The sequence below is a fragment of the Cryptotermes secundus genome, unplaced genomic scaffold, assembly GCF_002891405.2.
Source record: "Cryptotermes secundus unplaced genomic scaffold, Csec_1.0 scaffold901, whole genome shotgun sequence".
NCBI classification, from domain to species: Eukaryota; Metazoa; Arthropoda; class Insecta; order Blattodea; family Kalotermitidae; genus Cryptotermes; species Cryptotermes secundus.
This window is the reverse complement of record NW_019729906.1, coordinates 604,247-623,710: the sequence shown is the minus strand read 5'-3', so window position 1 is coordinate 623,710 and position 19,464 is coordinate 604,247. Positions and strand designations below refer to the sequence as shown.

The following is a 19,464-nucleotide window of genomic DNA, read 5'->3' as shown; positions in this document are numbered from 1 at the left end:
TAACGAATCCGACAACACTGCACAAAAGCTTGCCCTCAAGCGCTATTATCAACCAAAGACACCAATCAGAATACGCATACAATTGACCGTAGAAGGCGACCAATCCTGCCTCTTGTTACTTCAACCAGGCGTGGCCATAGATGGCAGAATGTTTCTGTAGTTCTGTAGGATCGATGGGATCGATAGCGTAGGTTTTGGGCTCGTTTACGTTAGCTAGGTTTGGCGTTTGAGTGTACAATAGTTGGGATCTGAGGAGTAATAATAGTTTTATAGGTATGTTATGTTTATTACAGTAATAATATTTAAGAATAAGTATAAATTTATCGTTAAATGGTTACATAGGTACTTGAAAGTAAATTAATATTTGTGGCGTATGTCCTTGAAGACTTAACGCGTAAGCGGAATGTTTTTGCTTTTGTACAGAAAATGTAAAGTAATAATAATATTAATAGCTGTAAACTTTTAAATTAAATGTGCTTGTAGTTAACTGGCACCATGCTTGTGTATAATGATGACTCTGTGCAGTATTGGTAGGAACTTTCGCTGGATGATATGCATGTATATTAAGGCGCCATTTTGTTACGATGAAAGGGTTTAAATTTTGCCATTTACGTGTATTGCCAAATCAGGTCTTAACACTGCGTTGTGTATTATGTTGTAGCTGTACTCTGATGTTGCTGGTCACTCCGATGTTTGAAATGGCTCACAACGGAAAATATTTTTATATCGCAGATGCCATATTACTTACTCATAGGTAACGTTGCTTCGGTTTGTTTTTATACTCGCAGGCCAGCTTTACAATGTCACGTTATCGTGAGTGGGATCTGTCATGCAAAGTGTATGTTGGTAATTTGGGAAGCAGTGCATCGAAACATGAGATTGAATCAGCATTTAGCAAATATGGCCCATTGAGGAACGTGTGGGTTGCCAGAAATCCACCAGGTTTTGCCTTCGTTGAGTTTGAGGATCCTAGAGATGCCGAGGATGCAGTTCGAGGTTTGGATGGAACGTACGTACGAAGTTAAAACTTAATATTGTTAAGTGTTGAAACCAAATGGATCTGCGTTTAGGAAATGTGCAGGTAAAGAGTACAGCTGGAGCGCCAGTTGTGACTGAGGTTTTTATTCTTTAAGTCTGACACAAGATGAAAGTAATGGGTACAGGGATGAATTTGAGGATAATTTAATGATTGTATAATATTTAAGCTCTGTATACTTGTAGAATTATTGTTTAGTATTTATGTTCAGAATATAAGGGACTAACAATACATACCTTAAGAATAGTGTGTAGATGAACGCGAAATTGTAGTGTAGTGAGTACTAAAGTCAGAACAATTTTGGAAGCATTTTCATGACCTTGTAAATCGTTGGAATATTCATACTTAGACATCTAATGAAACCAAAATCTAGTTACACAAGAACCTGTTCAAAACAGGTTTGTATTTAACATTCATACTTTATAAATTATACTTAGTCCAAAATTACATGTCAGAAATGTGCATATATATACTGCAAACTGGTGCAGGGCAGTACTTACTTTCTCTTTCTTGCGCTTTTCAAAATCTCCCCCGTGGAGTTATTCTGCATTTTTTTTTCCCATTTGCACTTAATTGTTTCCATTTCATTCATTCATTTTCACATAACTTTCAAGAATAACTGATCATAGCAAAATTATATGAACAGAGAAATCCTGAGTCAGATTGGCCTGTCTTAAATCTTGCTTTGCTTCTAAGTTTTGATATTGAAACAGTTTCTGTTTATCAGTCATTTTGCATTACTTTTTGCCCAATTCTGTGAGGTGAGGATGCCCTGTGTCTGATCCTCTGCCCAGACATACCTCTACCACAGAGCCTGCAAGCTTCAGCCTCAGTTATGAGATGAAGGGGTGGAAGTCCAAGGAGAACTTCAAGAGCTGCTGTTGGGTTCATGTTCATAATCCAGTAATGAATGATCTACATGGATGACCATGCCTAGACCTACACTTGGCCACCACACAGCTGCTCCATACATAATCATAGGTCTTACTACACCTTGTAAAACCATTCCATAATTTTTGGTTTAAGCGTCCAAGTCATACAAAGAGTTATGTGGGAAGGAAGCTGTCCATATGCTTATTAAGTATCTCACCATGAAGATGTGTGGGGAAATGAAGGTATAGCTCCATCATTGCTGACCTTGGCAGTGGATGGAGGTGATTGGTGAGCCTCATGCCTCAGTTTGCTTAGCCCCTGGGGAAAGTGCCCACCCAAGGAATCCGTTGACAACCCAGAGGAAGATTCCTTCATTCACATTCTCCTTCCAAGCCAATGTAGCATCCAGGATGACTCTAGATACTTCAACTTAGTAATATGCAGAACTGTGTTCAGTTTAGTGGGTTCCATGAACTCTTTTGCCTTTCTTTCCTTCTCAGTGCAGGGCACAAGTTCCATCTTACCAGGATTGAGAGACAGTTTCTTGGTTACCCTGCACCTTCTTTGTTCTATATTCAGAGCCCTGAGACTGTACTTGGAAATTTTCCAGTTAACCAGGAAGGCCAAGTCATCTGCATACCTGTGTGCATATGGGCCTTTTTTGTTGAACCATACAAGGGGTAACTGACAACAAGGCTGAGCAGTAGGGAGGACAGGTCTCTTCCCCGCAGACCTCACAGCTGACAGACACCCTAATTGTTCATCCCATTTGGGCTTTTGCAGTATGCTAATTACTGAGCATGGCATGGATCCATCTTACATCATTATGCTCCACCATGCTCTTAGACCAAATTGCACATATATTGAAAGGTGATATTATCAGATGCACCCTCAGTGCCCCAAGAAAGCTTCCAGAGCAACAAGCCAGTCCATGATTGCCTTTTTGTCTTAAGGCACGTCCACATTACTTGTGCTTGTCGGGAGACTCGTCTGGCTTTTACTTGTGCTCGTAAATCTACGTCCACACTACTACAGTTGCTCGCCAGGCTTCGGCACGTGAGGATCCGTATAGTTACTCGTAGTGTGTATAGGCTGTAGTCGTATTTTAATTTATTGGCTATAGTTTTTAAATTAAAATTTTTAAATTTGCTTGTCTCGTGACTTGTCATCGTCCACATTACTCGCGAGCATAGCGAGTCGCACGAGCACGAGTAATGTGGACGCGCCTTTATAAACAAGACTGTGAAGAGCAGTCTTCCTGGACTTGCCTGTCTGGTATGCATGCTGAGAGAGATGCAATGGATATCGTGCCTAGGCTCCATCTCATACATTTATCCACCAGCCAGTGTTTTCAGAAGTAAAGAGGTGAGACTTATAGAATGAAAAGATTTCACTTTGGTCTAGTATGCTCAGGTTTAGGTGCGAAGATAACCCTGAATACTCTCCAGGATAATTGGATATATCTGATGCGGAATACAGGCTGTGAATGTCTTCGTCATAGGGCCGGTGATTACTTCCATCACCACCTGGTGATTTATAGCATTAAAGCCATGAACCACACACCTGGTCCTGTTATGGGACACTACCCACCCAGCCAACACCCAGTCCACAGTCTCCCAACTTACCACAACAGGTGAAGGACTCTGAGCTGCGTCCATTTCATATACCTCCATGGAGCTAGGTAAATTGGTCTCCAGCACTAGGTTTAATGCATCCTCGTCTTAGGATATATATTCCCTAGACAAAAGCAAAAGAGGCACAGACCTGACCTTTAGGATGTTTGGTGAGGTTTGTATGGAATCTTGCAGTGTAATTAATGACATCATTAGCTTCAGCTAGTGTCAAGTGGTAGGATTATAAAGTAATTGTAAAGTTTTCTGTTAGAGAGACATAGGAAGGCCACAGAACCCTCCTAACATAGCAGTATCCATGCTGAGATTTGAACCTGAGGCCTCTTGATTACGAAGTAGGAGGCCTACTCACTTGTCCACACCATGCAGTGTGAAGGCATCGAATTTCTTGATTAGCTGAGCAACTATTGAAGAAGAGCTGTATTCCATGGAATTAATGGGATGTGTATAAATACATATTGCACATCATGAAAGAAACAGTTTTCAAGTGGCATCAGTGTTTTATGGGAATCAATATGGTGGATAGTACATATATTTTACTATAAAATATTTCAGCTGATTTTTAAAAAAAAAAATCCAGTTCTTTTATTGTAAATTATGCCATTCTTTGCTGCAGACGCATGTGTGGGACACGAGTGCGTGTAGAGATGTCGTCAGGGCGTAGCCGACGTGGTGGTGGTGGAGGTGGTGGTGGTCGCAGAGGTTCTGCTCCTACACGCTATTCAAGGTATGAACAGTCGATGTATCATAAGCAAGATGTTAATTAACATGATAGAACATGTTTTGTGCATAAGTGCAAGGTAGTAAATGGCATTTATAAGTTCTTTATTACATGTACAGTTTTAGAATAAATGTTTGGAAAAATCTGGTTTAGCGTGATGTGAAAAGAGAAGTTGGAATATAAAAGGTCTCTGTGATTTTCGGTTAATTCTTTGTCCATTTTCATCAGCACTGTATATGAGTTTTACTTTTGTTGTGTCAGTTCTCTATTCGGTATGATTTGTTTTCATGTAGAAATTTGTTGTATGATTTTGCCACAAGAGCCTTGAATGTGTCATGCGTACATAAAGGGACAGGGAAGCCCATTCAGCTCGGTCTGGACGAGAGGTGTGTGACCATTCTGTTTGATGATGTGACGCAATTTACAGGGCTCTCTCGTCTCCTACCGCTCTACTACCTCTGGCTCCAGACACCACCCCGATCTTCATGTTTTTGCTACTACCAACATGACTGGGTCACCCAACAACTTCTTCACTTCCCCATATGAAAACTTGGTTCTACTCGTCGCAGCATTGCAACGCACCCGCGACACCCTTCTCGTCCATCTGTTAGGCCAAAAATAAGTGTGTCAGCAGTTACGCGCCGGCTATTTAAAAATTAAACCTTTCACCAACAACCATCAGTCACTACAACCATCACCACTACACCATCACTACTACTACCAACCACAATCCACTGGCAACCTGTCCAGGCAGTACAACCCTCGCCCAACTAGCCTCGACATCACGACATTCCAACATCACTTGATGTTGCCTGCATCGGCACAACAATAGCAGCTTCTCATCCAACTCGCCCGTCATTCTCTTCTGTCTTCATGTCAGCGCACTCGCCTGCCCGACTACAATACAGTCTGGTATTCTATTCAAATTAAGTTAATTAAAACATTGAGATTTCTTGAGAGCTATTACTTACTTGGATGAGTTTTCAAAAAGAGTAAAGGATTAGTTTGGTGTAGTTATAAGCCAGTTGGCAATTGATATAAAACAATGGCACTAAATCTTTTTGTATAACAAAATTCTGGTATATGGTAGTGATCATTGTAATTGTAGAGATTGTTATCTTTTAACTAACTTTTATTGGATTATAGCGTTGTTCCGGGTAAGAGATCCAGCAGTCCAGGAAATTTACATACATCTTGTGGTGATTTATGTCCAGCCAGTGTCTTGTATAGTCTTAACGGATTTTAATGGTTAGAGGAGACTAAACACAAATCTGAAATCGTTAGTAGTAATTTCCATTCCATATGAAAATTGACAGTTTTTTTTTTTTAATATTTTTTTTTTATTTATTTTCAAGGACATAAAATTTTAAATGTACACAAATTATTTCCATTGGCTTTGAAAGAATGCGGTGATGCTTATATTCATGATTTTTTTTTGTGTGTAACATCAGATTTTGTTTACCCTTTACCTTTTCCTTTTAAGTTGTGTATAAAACATAAAATGGTTACAGTAATGACAAGCCTCAAGTCGTGAGACATTCTAATAATTGAATATTACAGGAATGAAATTGTTGCTCAGTTGTCCACCACTTTGAAGAATGCAGTATAATCAGCAATGCATGAATTCAAGTAGATTTAACTAATACATAGGAAGATAGTTTACATCAAAATAATATAGATTACTAAATTGTTTCTGATAATCCCACAAATGTGGCATGCACTTTCCATTTATAGAAAACTATTGAGTAAAGGCAATAAATATAAATGTTGGTGTTTTAAATTCATAGCAATACCAGACACTTTCATAGTTGGTGAACATGCTGACAGAATATTTATTTGCTTTACTGAAGGAAGTGGATTTTGATTTGGTACATCGATTTTGTCATCTTGGATATCGGTCTGATTTGGTCTCTCTTGAGTTCCAGGTGAAGTTGGGATTTGAACACATCTTGGGTTTTTGTGAGACATGTAATAAGGAATGAAGGAAACATTGCGTCAGAAGAGGCATGTGAGGAGCAGTGGTATATTGACAGTTGTATAAGCTGTGTAACTGTGTATGCACTGGTTGTTTTAGGTCACGCTCACCGCGTAGACGTTCACACAGCAGGTCACGCTCCAGGAGTCGCTCACCCCGGCGTTCTCGTTCTGACTCCAGAGACAGGCGGTAATATTGCTAACATAGTTCACAGAGTTTTTAGAACAGATGGTGCAATACCTAGCTGTTATACTAATGTATCGTAGATCTCGTCAAAAGGTTATACATATCTGTATGTGTAAGAAAAAGTTGTTAATTTATGTAGCCCTTGATTATGTATTGCTTTTAATCACTTTTATCTCCTATTTACAGATGAACATTTGTGGAGACGACATTCATCAGAACTCTGGCTAGGCACATCAGCAGTGAGTGTGCATTGTGACCTTGGCTTAATTACAACATTCAGGAATGTCTGAATGCATTGAAACTATTTTAGGTTGCCTTTTTTTATTGGTGTATTCTCATGTCCTCTGTCATTTATTTGTTTTGTGTGTGTGCAACATACAATTAAATTTCTTAATAAAACATATGATAATGTAACAGTTGTACAATTCCATTTACCATTAAAGAATTCTTGCAAGTCTCATCTTTATGTCTATTCTGTTGCAATATATCTGTCCTGTGTTTCCTAGAGCATGTTTGAGTCATTGGATCTGATTGTATTCACAAGGTATGTGGTTCAATTCTGTTGGCCAAACTGACTGTAGTAGTGTCTAATATGTATATCAATTCAGATGGAGGAAAAATATTTAACCTACTTGTGTCCCATTTAAGACAGGAAACTGTCTTATGGCATGATTATGATGTTTGCTATGTGTATGTTTCCCATTTTAATTTTTTAACCAGTTGACTGATTTTTGTGACATTTGGTGTGGACATCATGGCATTAGTGTTAGCCCAGTTCTCCATTTTTTTGGGGGGGGGGGGCATATTTGAACTTCAGACTGTGTGAGTGTGAGAGAGGAAACTGTGATTGTGGAGAGAATAGATCAGAAGATTTTTAGTAGCTTTATGTATTTTCATTTTCCCTTGTCATGAAAAGGTGGGTTCGACATTTTATTCGTAGTATTCAAGAATCTGTCCCATCATAGAATCATGCCTGTTTTACATGAACATCCCAGTTCTAAAAATATGGATCATAAAACAAAGTGGCAGTTTTCATGAAAAGGGCTCCATGTATTTTGAACAAATTTCAATAGTTCATGAAGACCATATATCTAAATAAAACTGTGTAGGTAGTGTCTTAAGGGAGACCATGGTATAACCCAGATGCAAAATGTCTGTTATGAAACTATCTTTGCCAGTCAGATATTGTTTGGTGTTCAGCACCAGTAGTGGCCTACTGTGCAATAGCTCATTGAGTTCTGAATGTAACATACCCAAGGTCAGTGGTATGTAAGAAGGTACATGTGTTTTCTATAGCAGAGAGTGGTGACAGAGTATTGTCTCATTCAGGGTATTGAAAGTGTGTGTAGTTGGAAAATTATAACTTTGGTTAGGGTATTTGTGGAATGTAAAACAGGATGGTAACTATGTAAGATTTGAGGCTTTCACGGCGGTGACTATGAAGAAAGCAGTCTTCTGGGATTTGGCACCGTGTATATGTGGTGTTAACCGACGTTTCGGAGGAACGCATCGCCTCCATCTTCAGGGTAGAAGGAAAAATATAAGAAATCTGCAAACAAAGAGACCGTGCTGCTTTTACCGGTTCTCACGGTCTCTTCGCTTGCAGATTTCTTATATTTTTTCTTCTACCCTGAAGATGGAGGCGATACGTTCCTCCGAAACGTCGGTTAACACCACATATACACGGTGCCAAATCCCAGAAGACTGCTTTCTTCAGGATGGTAACTGCATGAAATCAGTATATAGCCTTTGGTTTGTCAGTGGTAATGGTATGTGGAATTTAATACACAGACAAAAACGTGTACATGCATTTAATATAATTTATGAGCAGACAATTGCAAACATTTGCAGAAATTGTAGGTTAAGTCGTACAAATTTTATGAGGGGTCTGTAGATACAGAAGTACATTTTTCTGTATGCAAGTAGTTACATTGACTTTACAGTCACTAACATCAGGTATGGAGTTTTTATATTGTGGAGTATTTGCTGAAGGCAAGAACTGAAGCCAGCAGAGACAACTGTTGCAAAAACCCATTGCTAGGCAACAGATTCGTAATGCAACAATGGAGTAACTGCAAAGCTGTGCTGTCTATGCAGTCCAGGCTATAGCTATGTGATGCAACCATTAGAAGTGTTGGGAGATATGTTTTCTGTGTGGTCTGTGCTGAGGTGTTATAAGCATGATGAGTCTAGAGTTTAGTTGTTAGACAGTTGCCAGCCAGTAAGGACATGAACACATAAGCTGAGGAAGCTATGGAGTTGGAAATCATTACCAGGTGACAACTGGTGAAGGTACAGCAGACTGCTTTGTACACACTGTATTGAACTGCAGCGTGAATTAGCAATAGCACTATAGGTACTTGAGTTCACTAAATCCAATTGCCAATCCAAACTCTGTATGTAGTCACTTAATCACATGACAGTATTTTATAAAACATTGTAATATTGTATGTTTTGATATCTTTATTGTAGATACTTTTTTACCTCAAGGGCCTTACTGCCAAGGTGAACTGATTGGTGTTAAACTGTCTGTCGCAAAGTAACTTGACACTGACTTGTGACATTTAGTGCAATGCAGTGGATTGGAGTCTGTTGGTGGTGAGTCAGTGAGTGAGTGAATTAGAGGACTGCTGCTGCTGTTAGAAGCTGGTAGCTGAGGCACAGGGATGGTTCAAGAACCCAGAGCAATGGGAATGTCAGCCGTTGAAATCTGTTACCACACAACAGACTGAGAAGGCTTAGTACATGCTGTAGTGATGTGCAGAGTGAGCGAATTAGCGATAGAGCTATAGTTACGACCTGTAAGTGTTCGATAAATCCAGTTACTAATCCAAACCCTGGTAGAGGCCTTGCGACGAGCTGATCACTCGCCCAAGGAGTCCTACCGTATGTGTAAGATCTAGAAAAACCGAAGTGAACGGAGTTCATGGAGGTAGGCCTAGGCCCGCTGGGGCTGTAGTGCCAAGGGAAAAAAAATCCAAACCCTGGCTATAGTCACTCTTAACAGTGAAAATATTATAGGGTGATCTTTTTACCTTTATGCATATTATATTTTCTCATGTTAATATGAGTATGACCCTGCGTATTGGGAAGGTAATTGTTGAGATTTCTGTGTGAAGAGTGACGTAGTAGGTTATTTTGGTATTTCTACCAGACTTCACTGTGCAATATTCCAGAAGATTGTGTTCTTAATAAATTGCTGTCAGACAGCAAGAGGTCATGGCTTCTTTCAAGAAGCAGTCCCAGCTTTCAAAGGCAAATTTTCCTAAAATTGGATCTTGGAATTCGATTTTAGTTCTACTGAAGTTCCGCATGTGAAGACTTCGTACATGCTTACTGTCACATGAAAGGACGATTATGGTGAATTCGAAAAGATATGAAAGAAGCGCTCATGGCCTGTTTTTATATGATCCCCCAGTATTTTACTTTACATACTGAGAAAAACCGCCGAAAAATCTCATATGTTAGATCCCCAGACTGAGATTCAAACCTGGGGTCTTCAGAACAAGAATCCAAAACACTGACTATTCGATGGCAATGTCTAGTATGAAATTTCGGTTTCACACTCTGGGCACTAGCCTATAACAGTATTTCATATTGTCACATATGTGGGTGATTTATAAAACGGGGTTTGGGTTGTTAATTGGGTTTAGTGTTCACTCCTTATACAGTCACTCGTAATCAGAATAAATTACAAGAACTCGCAATAAATTAAACTTCCCTGACTGCCTAGGACTTTCTCCATTCTGACCTGAGCTCAGAGTCAGAGTTACCTTACGACTGACGTTACAGCCAATCAGTTCATCTTGGCTCCCTTTTCTTCGCCTCCTACGGCTCGCAGGACTAATTAATCTGATCTGAACTACAACTGGTCTCCTGTTATGCAATGTCGGGACGGACCGACAGCTAAAACATCTTTCCATCTCGATCCAAGGAAACGTCTCTGTATCACGCAGCGATGGATTGCTTCCAAGAATATGTGTTGCGTAGCCGGGCTGGTTACTCCGCCGTCGTCAGGTTAATTATAATTAATTATCTCAAGAAGGACGTTTGCCTAATATTACTGAATATCAGTAATGGTATTTTCAATATCTCGTGGGAAAGGACTCTGCCTAGACAAGAGTCGAAGGAAAACCGGAGAATCACAAGTTGAAGTTGAGTTGAGAAAGATGTTTATTAGAAGTTCGAAAAGTTAGATTAAGTAGTCTTCAATACAGTCGATGTACACTAGACCAGATCTTGTTGGCCTCTCTTCTGCCCTCTCTACATACATACATTTCTTATACTTAACAAAAATTAACTGGGATAGCAAGTCAGACTGTTTTAATTAGGCTGTCTCTTAAAGTTGGAAGGGGTGAGCTATTGGTAGTGATAGACCCCTGAACTTTAACAAGGCTACTGTTTCCCTACGTCTATCTTATCGTCAGTTTTTTCTTGGTTCCTGGGTTACAGCATCGAGACAGATTAATGGTTTCCTGTGTCTGACAAACAATCTCAATATACAGTTTGCAAAAGTTATAATCATTCAGTACTAATATTCTTTTTAATTACCATATCATTTTATATCCCCTACTAGTGAAGTTTTACTACCTGATGTCGTACTACACGACACCTTTTTACTACCTGATGTCGCACTACACGACATCTATTTCCACGGAAGCATTTTTCATTTCCATATCCACGGAAACGTTTATCACCCGTACCCCGTATCTGCGGAAACGCGTTCGCCGTAACGGGTTGGTTCCGAAGAATCCATCTCCACGGAAACGTATTCGCCGGACCGTTCCCTAGCAATGGGTCTACACGTCACAATGTGCTAATATTCCATTATGGCGTTATTGACTTGACTTTGAAATTGATTCAATGCTTCTGTGGGTAGGCCGCTGTAGGTGCTGCGTCAGAACACCTGTGGAAGAGGGATACTATAATTAAGCTCACCACACAGGTACGTCAGGCTGTGAAGTGTGGTGTTAAACCGACTTCAAAGCACGCTATCGAGATACTATTCATGCTATCAACTTCCTCATTCATTTATCACACAACTATTGAACCGACACCATCACTCAGCGGAAAGAGCAGAGAACAAAGTGAGTACACAGCGTGTTCTGCTTTTATTAGTTGTCTGGCTTCTGCTTTTGTACCAAGGTCCCAGAGGCAGCCACGCTTCTATTGTGGGGGACATTTCAAGGACACCTCCTCTTCGCCAGCCCGTGCACTTTTTTAGTCTTTCCAGAGACCCTGCTTGTAGCTAGATCAGTGATAGCCAGCCCTAAAAATTAGCAGCGAGAGGTGAAAGGGTGACATTGACTGTCCAAAGCAGTGTCTCCAACTTAAATTCATTCGCTCAGACTCGCTGTATCCTTTACACAACTATTTTTGTTGAAATCTCAAGATGTTCTGTTTCGGTGGTCAGGCTTTGGGCCAGGATATGAGCGCTCCGGAAACAAAACTTGGAAATACAAGTAGTAGCCACTTATCAAAATTACTTTCGCAGCCTCAAAATATGTTTAGAGATTTTTACTCTTAATAGAGTAATGTCTGAGCAGAGTGTAGTGTTGTAATGGTTTGAGTTCTGTCCATATTCATGATATCGGATCCATAAATTTAAAATAATTCTGCAGGCCTGTTATCAAACTACCCTCGCTCAATCCCGCAGTAGGTGACCCTTTGTAAAAATATTTTTACTAGATACAACAGCAGGTGGGGTTTTTTTTTTAGTTTTTTAGGTTTTTATCGAAATAATGATATCAGGACTGTAATGATGAGACTTAAACCGACTAGAACTTTAAAATTCACTCTCACAATTCGCTCAGTGTTTGGGTGAGATATTTAAGAACTTAGTAGTAAATTAGCCTTTACCTAGTAGTAAATTAACTACGTAATTAATCAAGAAACAGATGCAATATGTCGTTAAATTTTCGTTTTGCACCTAGCATTCATAATACTGTAATATTGTATGATGCCACTTATGCCTTACACCATTTTCTTGTTAACTAATACCAATTATTTGACTGTTTTGGAATTCAGTTCTGCGAAGAAGGTAAGTTCACATGTAGTATTATGCTTAAATTATTCTAGCTGAAGACTTCTTCCTCCTCCGTGTCATTGAGTTCATTTGACTGAATCCTTTATCACATGATAACGCGTTTCCCAGAAACGAGTCTATAATTTTAACTAGTTTTGACAGAATACAAACCTCTCTGATTAATATGCATATTATGTAGGATTTGAGATTTATATTCTGTGATATAACACCTTGTAATCCGTTTGAAACACAACCGATGATTTGGAAGAATATGTCACCTCCGTCTTCAGAGTCGAAGAATAAGCCATACAAGAAACCATCATGTTGTAGGTAGCAAGCAGATGGCTGCTTCATGATGGTTTCTTGCGACGATTATTCTTCGACCCTGAAGATGGAGGCGACATATTCCTCAGAAAAGAGTTGACTTTCAACGGAGTATACAGCGTTATATGCTAGAAGTTAGAACTCTTGATATACGTATTATGTTTTGTGTGTATACAACTGAGTGTAAAAGTATCCTCGCCACAGATCTGTGTTAGCTGGCCCTTGGCGAAGTTTTATGAAGGACGGGGGTGGAAGCGATATCCTGACTATCTGAGCTTCTCATGAAGGGCCCTCGCAGTTCTCTTGCAATGCGTTACGACATAGAGTATTCTTACGTAGTATATACCTTGAAAGCGAGACATACAGCTCATGACCGTTCAATGAAATTAACGCGATAAGAACGAAAATGTTTGGACCTATAACAGATTTTTAATAGGCGACGAAGTGAAAGTGTGTTAGTTTAACTATTTTGAACGTTTACGTAATGATCTATGGGGATCGGCTGTACTGACAGATGTTTATCCTGGTTTTTCTCAGCCCCTCCATGCAAATTACAGAATCATACTTCAAACTAGGTCACGACCTCTTCCCCCCCACACACACTTCGCAATTCAGTATTCACTAGTTACCCGATCCTATAATGCTATATAATTTGAGCTATTAGAAACATAACGGCTTTAAATAAACGACTTACGAAACTCATTCGACGCTGTATAACATAAATGGATGAAAGAACGACATTGAGTAATTAAGAGATTAATAAATGCGGCGCTTCTGTGCAGGACGTGCGCTGGATTGCATGGTGAACCCTGACGGCGAGAACACGACCGAACACGACGATGTTAGAAGGGTGAGGAGAGGTTAAAGGGGCTAGGGGTTTTGACAAATAATCGTGGCGGTAGCTGGTACAGCCTCCCGCAATACATTAACGGGGGCGTCGCGGTGCCTGGCGCTCACCGTGGGCTGCGTCCCAATCTGCTTCACTAAAACAGCGTGGTTATTAGCAGGACAGAATAAGCAGCTAATCGAAAATATGGCGTATTAAGGGAAGCAGGTACGATATTTAAGGTAGTTGCATAAAAAAACTTAATATACTTCTTCCACGCGGTAGCGTAGTTGGTTGAGGCACTATGCTACAAGCCGGAAGGTCGCGGGTTCGAGTCCCGATGAGGTGGATTTTCAAGATTTTGATAGTGTCTTAATGAGAAACAAAAAAATCCGTATGTGGGTCAGATACAAACTAGTACAATTCATTTAATGGGCCTCTATGAAGAAGTCCTTTTGTTTCTGCAATCTTCTTCGTTCTTGATCTTATCTAGGCGACCCTTTAATGCATAACGCGAGGGCTCTCTGGCGCCATTGCTGTAAATGGAAAACTCGTCAAGGCTAATATTCTACTCAAAGGGTTATTATAATAAACAAGTGTGTCCCGTGTCGTAACTTTACGGCACGTAAAAGAACCTCATATCCCCAAAGGGGATCACTGAGCCAAATTCCAAGACGTTTCCCGCCCAACAATAGCCTCTAAGGCCTCCGATAGATGGGGGAAGCATTATAGACACCGCTAAGCAAGTGGCCGAACTCGCTTGCTCGGCGGGACTGATGGTACGCACCATTTATCGGTAGGGTAAAGAGACTGGTAGAATATCATAGAGGGAAGCACAATAGATCAAACTGGTCGCGGTGCATGGGGAAACCCACCCTCTCTAAATAACTAACTAACTTTGTATTTAATGTTGGCTTTCGGGACTAGAGCGCATCGGTTGTTGAAGGTTTTTCCAACGTTTCGGCAAAAGTGTAGTTGCTGTTTTCAGGGTTAGTGACTTTTGGAGGAGTTTTGACAGCTGTTACATAGTCCTCGCATTAGACAGTGTCGGATATGAAGCCATGATGGGATGATCAGATGAGGGAGTTGCCCACCAGCAGGGAGCAATTGTGTGGTTAGTGAAAAGAGTATGAAAATGTTCTGGCCATCTGGTGGACCTGAGAAGAGGTGAGAAGAATGTTTAATATTCTGTGTTTAGAACAAGAGGTGTTGGGATCATTTTCTTCTCCCTCTTTTCTTCTTTCCTCCTCCTTCCTTCTTCTATTTTTTTTCTTCTTCTTCTCTTGTCCATGTGGTTAGTAATTGTTAGCTGAGGGTGGTCTTGTGGAGGGTTTGGGAGGGGAAGAAGGAAGCCTGGCTTTACTCAGTCTGTATCCGTCTTCAAGGATAAAATTATGTGAGTCATATATTATTTCGCTGACTTCCCAGATGTGGCAGGGAAGGCAAGTCGGGGTGTTGGCTATGACCACTGTTCTGTCGAATTCATTGCTGTTTTGTCCCTGCGGATTATTCGGCTACTGCTGATCATTGTTTTGCAGACTGATGTCTGCGATATGTTCCGAAATCTGGTGGATATGTGAGAGCCAGTTTGGGGGGTGTGCACCTTGCCACGCGAGCGGGGGCTCTTATAAAATCCAGATTTTTGAGTTGGGAGTTTTCTGTCCTTGGTGAAAGAACATATTACACAACGTCCGTACCGAATCTGGGGCCCACCCAGCCTCCTATCCAATGGGTATGGGGGACTCTTTCCCCAGGGGATAAAGCGACAGGTCTGTGAAGCTGATCACTCACCTCCCTCTAGTACCAAGGCCAATAAAGGTGGAGGTATACCTCCAGTCACCCATACGTTTTATGGCATAATGTTCAACTAAGTAAACATTGGGAACACTTTAGCTTTTTTTTACTGCAGCTGAGGGAATGTGGCGCCTCCTGCTCAAAATACTCGAGAAAAGGTACCAGGGATTTGCTACAGAATCACCTTAAGCAAAGCCAGTGAGTGACCTATGGAAAGGAGCACTGGTCTGTATTTTAGAGCTCTGTAGTGCTACCTCCAAGATAAATGGTGAAGGGAGCTACTGGAACCGTGTCATGAAGGAGGCCGAAGAGGTTAGAAGACCTGCCTGTCTACAGCATAATCGGCAGGAGCTCTTCCAACAACTTTTGAGTGCTACACCAGCGCACAATTATGTGTATTTTGACGGCGTGAAGTCTGGCGCAGACGTGGTTGATTCGGAGTCTAGTAACACCCTTGTTTATGTATCAGCTGGCTGGGGGGAGGAAGGCTGTGCTCTAACCACAATAACGAACAGGGAGAAACATGTCCATGATATCGTGCCTTATGTACATCCAGCTGAACCGGTTCTCTGCACGAATTTCTTTGCCTCGCTGAGCTGTAAGACGAGAGCCTGGAAGAAGCAACATCCAACACCTGGGAGCAGATGGCTTCTCGAACCTGCAGCGGTAACTCTGATAGGCTTGATAGGCTACCCTCCCCGCTTTTCTCATCGTCCCCTTTAACCTTCTTTCATTTAAAAACGACGTAAAACGTTTGTATGATTTGCTGCCGGATTCTTGCTGGTCTCTTTCTTGGCTTACTCTTCATCCATGAAGATGGTGACGATATTTTTCTCTGAAACGTCGTGTTACTTTCCTCAGACTGCACGGAGTTGTATTCCAGACGACAGAAATCTTCACTCGACATGAGGCCTGCACCAAGCAACCTGTTTTCACTGCTGATTACGGGAGTAAAGTTCACCTTCATTACAAATGTACAATATGTACAGTTACAATAATGTATAGAGTTAAGACTAGCCTGATCAACTGAGACGAGCAGACATTCAAAATAGTCATTGGTCTTTGTTTCATATTTCTTAAAATTGTATGTTGACCTTTAGGTACTAGGCCTACTTCTCCATATACGTGTACGTTATCTCACATTGTTGTCTTATGGGATTTGACACCATGTAGTTTGGTACCTACCTACCTACCAGACTACACTGCACCACAATTCAGAAATAGATGACGTCTGTAATACTGCCGTGACAACCCCGAAACTCACATCCTGCTCTTCTATCGACTTAAGTGGCCAGATGAAGAGACAGGGAGAAATGGACAGCTTAAGAACTTATGTTGGGATAGAGAAGCAGGTTGCATTTTTTCTTTTTCAGCAGTCTAGGGGTAAGATGCTATACTTCCATGCAGAAGATCTCGAGCTTGAAGTCAACGGGATGAAGTACAGTACATTACCACTAATTAAATACAAGCTTTGTATAGCGTAGTCGATGTAGCGACTAGCTACGGGCTGGACGACCGAGGGGTCGGAGTTCGAGTCCCGGTAAGGTCAAGAATTTTCTCTTTTCTATGTCGTCCAGACTGGCTCTGGGATCCACCCAACCTCCTATCCAATGGGTACCTGGGGCTCTTCCCCCCGGGGTAAAGTGGCAGGAGTGTGAAGCTGACCATTCACCTCCAACTAATGCCGAGGTCAAGAAAATGCGAATCAATACATCAACTCCCCAATACACCTCCATGGTGCTTAATTAGTTAAGCACAGGGACAAGTTTACTTTACTTTGTATGTATGAAGAACAGAAGGCTTCCGTCGCAGTCCGCCCCCGCCCTCCCCCTTATGGTGTACGTGTACTCTTCCGGACATCACTATTATCCTGTCACCGAAAACGACGTTAAACTCCCGCCCGCTGTGTAGTACCATTTTAAAGATGGAGTTTTTGTTGTATACAACTACAGCAGTGTGTATGTATTCATATCAATATTAATATACAATTGATTATTTAATTAACTAAGTAACAGGGATATTTGAAAGCTCTGTTAAAGTTTAAGTTTGCCAGTCTTTAACTCCGTGTTCTTCCAGCTTCATTTCTCACACAAAATTATTGATCAAGATACAAGAAAATAAAGCGTAAAAAGTGTTCCGGCATACTCTTATGTCTCTCTAAAGCCCACCAACTTCTCAAATCGGACCACAGAACTGTGGCGGAATATCAAGAGAGATAAATGTCCTCCAAATACAAAAGAGAAATGATTTTATAAACAGAAAGTGGGAACAAATATTATGTTTTTGGACATTATCCACCTTCTTGTCTTTATCTAAAAACCGTCTTGCTTCTTCTTCAAAACACAAAGTCTCGGAGACTGGATTCTGTCTCCGTCTTCAGATAAAACCTACTCCCTATCTCGGAGTTAGGAACTAACTCTATCGATTGGGTAGAGTAGGTTTTATGTGAAGACGGAGACAGAATCCAGTCTCCGAGACTTTGTGTTTTGAAAAATAAACAGAACGGTTTTTAGATAAAGACAAGAAGGTGGATAAAAAAAACTCCGTGGTTTTAGTCCGCAAGCAAACTATTGGATAATGTCCAAAAAATAATATTATGTTTTTATGNGAATTAATATTAAAAATCGGCTCAATTATATGTGGTTACGGAGGGCGCCAGAAAAATATACCACGGGCGCCGCGTTGGACAGGGCTGTTCTAGAAGATCGGCTATCTTCATAACCTACTCGTATATAAAATAGAGGCCTCCCTGAAAATCGATACATAGGTCACTCTTCGTTCTGAGCTGTAATCTAGTTTATAAGGAACGGACACCTTTCTGATGCATGAAAATTGTTCGTGTCCTAGCTTAACAGCCTATTTAATTTGTATCTGGGATTTCAATTACAATCTGTGTTTGTTCTTGCAAAGAACACTTATTAAATTCTTTTTCTCCCTTGCATCATCCACGAAACTATTCTCTCGGCTCTCACTCGGCTAGGCATCCCTTACCAGTCCGGTGTTCTTATCCTTGTTACAGTAACCGGCTGTTTTTCTTATGTTTGGTGCCCATAGAGTATCCTGCTTCTGCCTTTACCGGAAGGGAAGAGATCAGGATTGTTAAAGATCGCATGGAGACCTAAGACGAAATGTAATCATGCATGCATGACAAATACATGAAGAAAGAAATATATGAATAAATAAAACTGATGACTACATTACTCATCTTTGACTCCCATCCTTTTCGACCGTTCTTTGTAACAAAAGCACAGATTGACATAAAACGGGAATAGCGCGTTCTTCCTTCCATACATCGACATTTCAACATAAAATTTCCTACATGGATTTATATGAAATTTGCCGACGAATTTAATTTTGTTTCGTTTCGGTCCTCCGGTTTAGAAAACCGAAATTAACGGCCGCGGGGATTCGTTGTGCTTACCACGCGACACCCTCAATCCGCTAAAGTTGGCACCAACTTAGCCGACAAGCGGCAGTCGCTCGGTCGGTACAGTTCGCTTACGGACTAAAACCACGGAGTTTTTTTTTTTCGTTTTCGTCCACCGTAGCTTGCGTGGAACCGGAACAGAAATGTAACTGTTGTTTAAAAATTGGTTCGTTCTACAAATAATTAGCTCATAATGTAAAATGTCGCCCATTTTTCGATATAAACTCTCACGCGAAACACTTTTCTACATGGAGATTTTCTAACGAACTGCAGTCATAAATATTTTCCGACTATGCAGTGATCTATCAGTGTGATTCAAAAATGCGTTTGCTTATGTGCGAAGTAGAAATCAAGACCAATGAGACATATTAAGTAGTAAATAATGCATCTGGAAAGTACACATCATTCTAATTTTATTATGATTAAAAAATCTCACATATGTTACTGTAAGTTTTCTTTATGAAATAATTAAAAAATGACTAAGTTTCTAGTTTTACGATAGGTTGATGACGTATACCAGCAATTTCCACAGTAATTCGTATGCTGTTTAAATTAAATTATTATTTTTTGCGGGTGGCTTAAACGCCTAAGGAACTTTCTTCTTAGAAATAAGAACACGAGTTTCAAATACAAATTTGAGTCTAAT

General features: G+C 40.6%; 1 protein-coding gene across 3 annotated transcripts; it reads left to right on the top strand.

Moving 5' to 3' along the window:
* The first annotated feature begins 129 nt into the window (after positions 1-129).
* LOC111865812 (RNA-binding protein 1) lies at positions 130-6,882 on the top strand. Of its 3 annotated transcripts, none has more exons than XR_002843043.2 (5): positions 130-273; positions 789-1,009; positions 4,157-4,267; positions 4,689-5,173; positions 6,336-6,423. XR_002843043.2 is itself a non-coding variant. In XM_023854136.2 (5 exons), exons 2-5 carry the CDS (start codon positions 801-803, stop codon positions 6,610-6,612), a joined length of 414 nt encoding a protein of 137 aa, XP_023709904.1. In that variant the 5' UTR covers positions 133-273; positions 789-800; the 3' UTR covers positions 6,613-6,882. The 3 variants fall into 3 exon arrangements, 2 of the variants coding, with proteins under 2 accessions (XP_023709905.1, XP_023709904.1); XM_023854136.2 differs by lacking the exon at positions 4,689-5,173 and adding an exon at positions 6,609-6,882 and having other exon boundaries at positions 133-273; positions 6,336-6,425; XM_023854137.2 differs by lacking the exon at positions 6,336-6,423 and having other exon boundaries at positions 4,689-5,923.
* Positions 6,883-19,464: the final 12,582 nt, after the last annotated feature.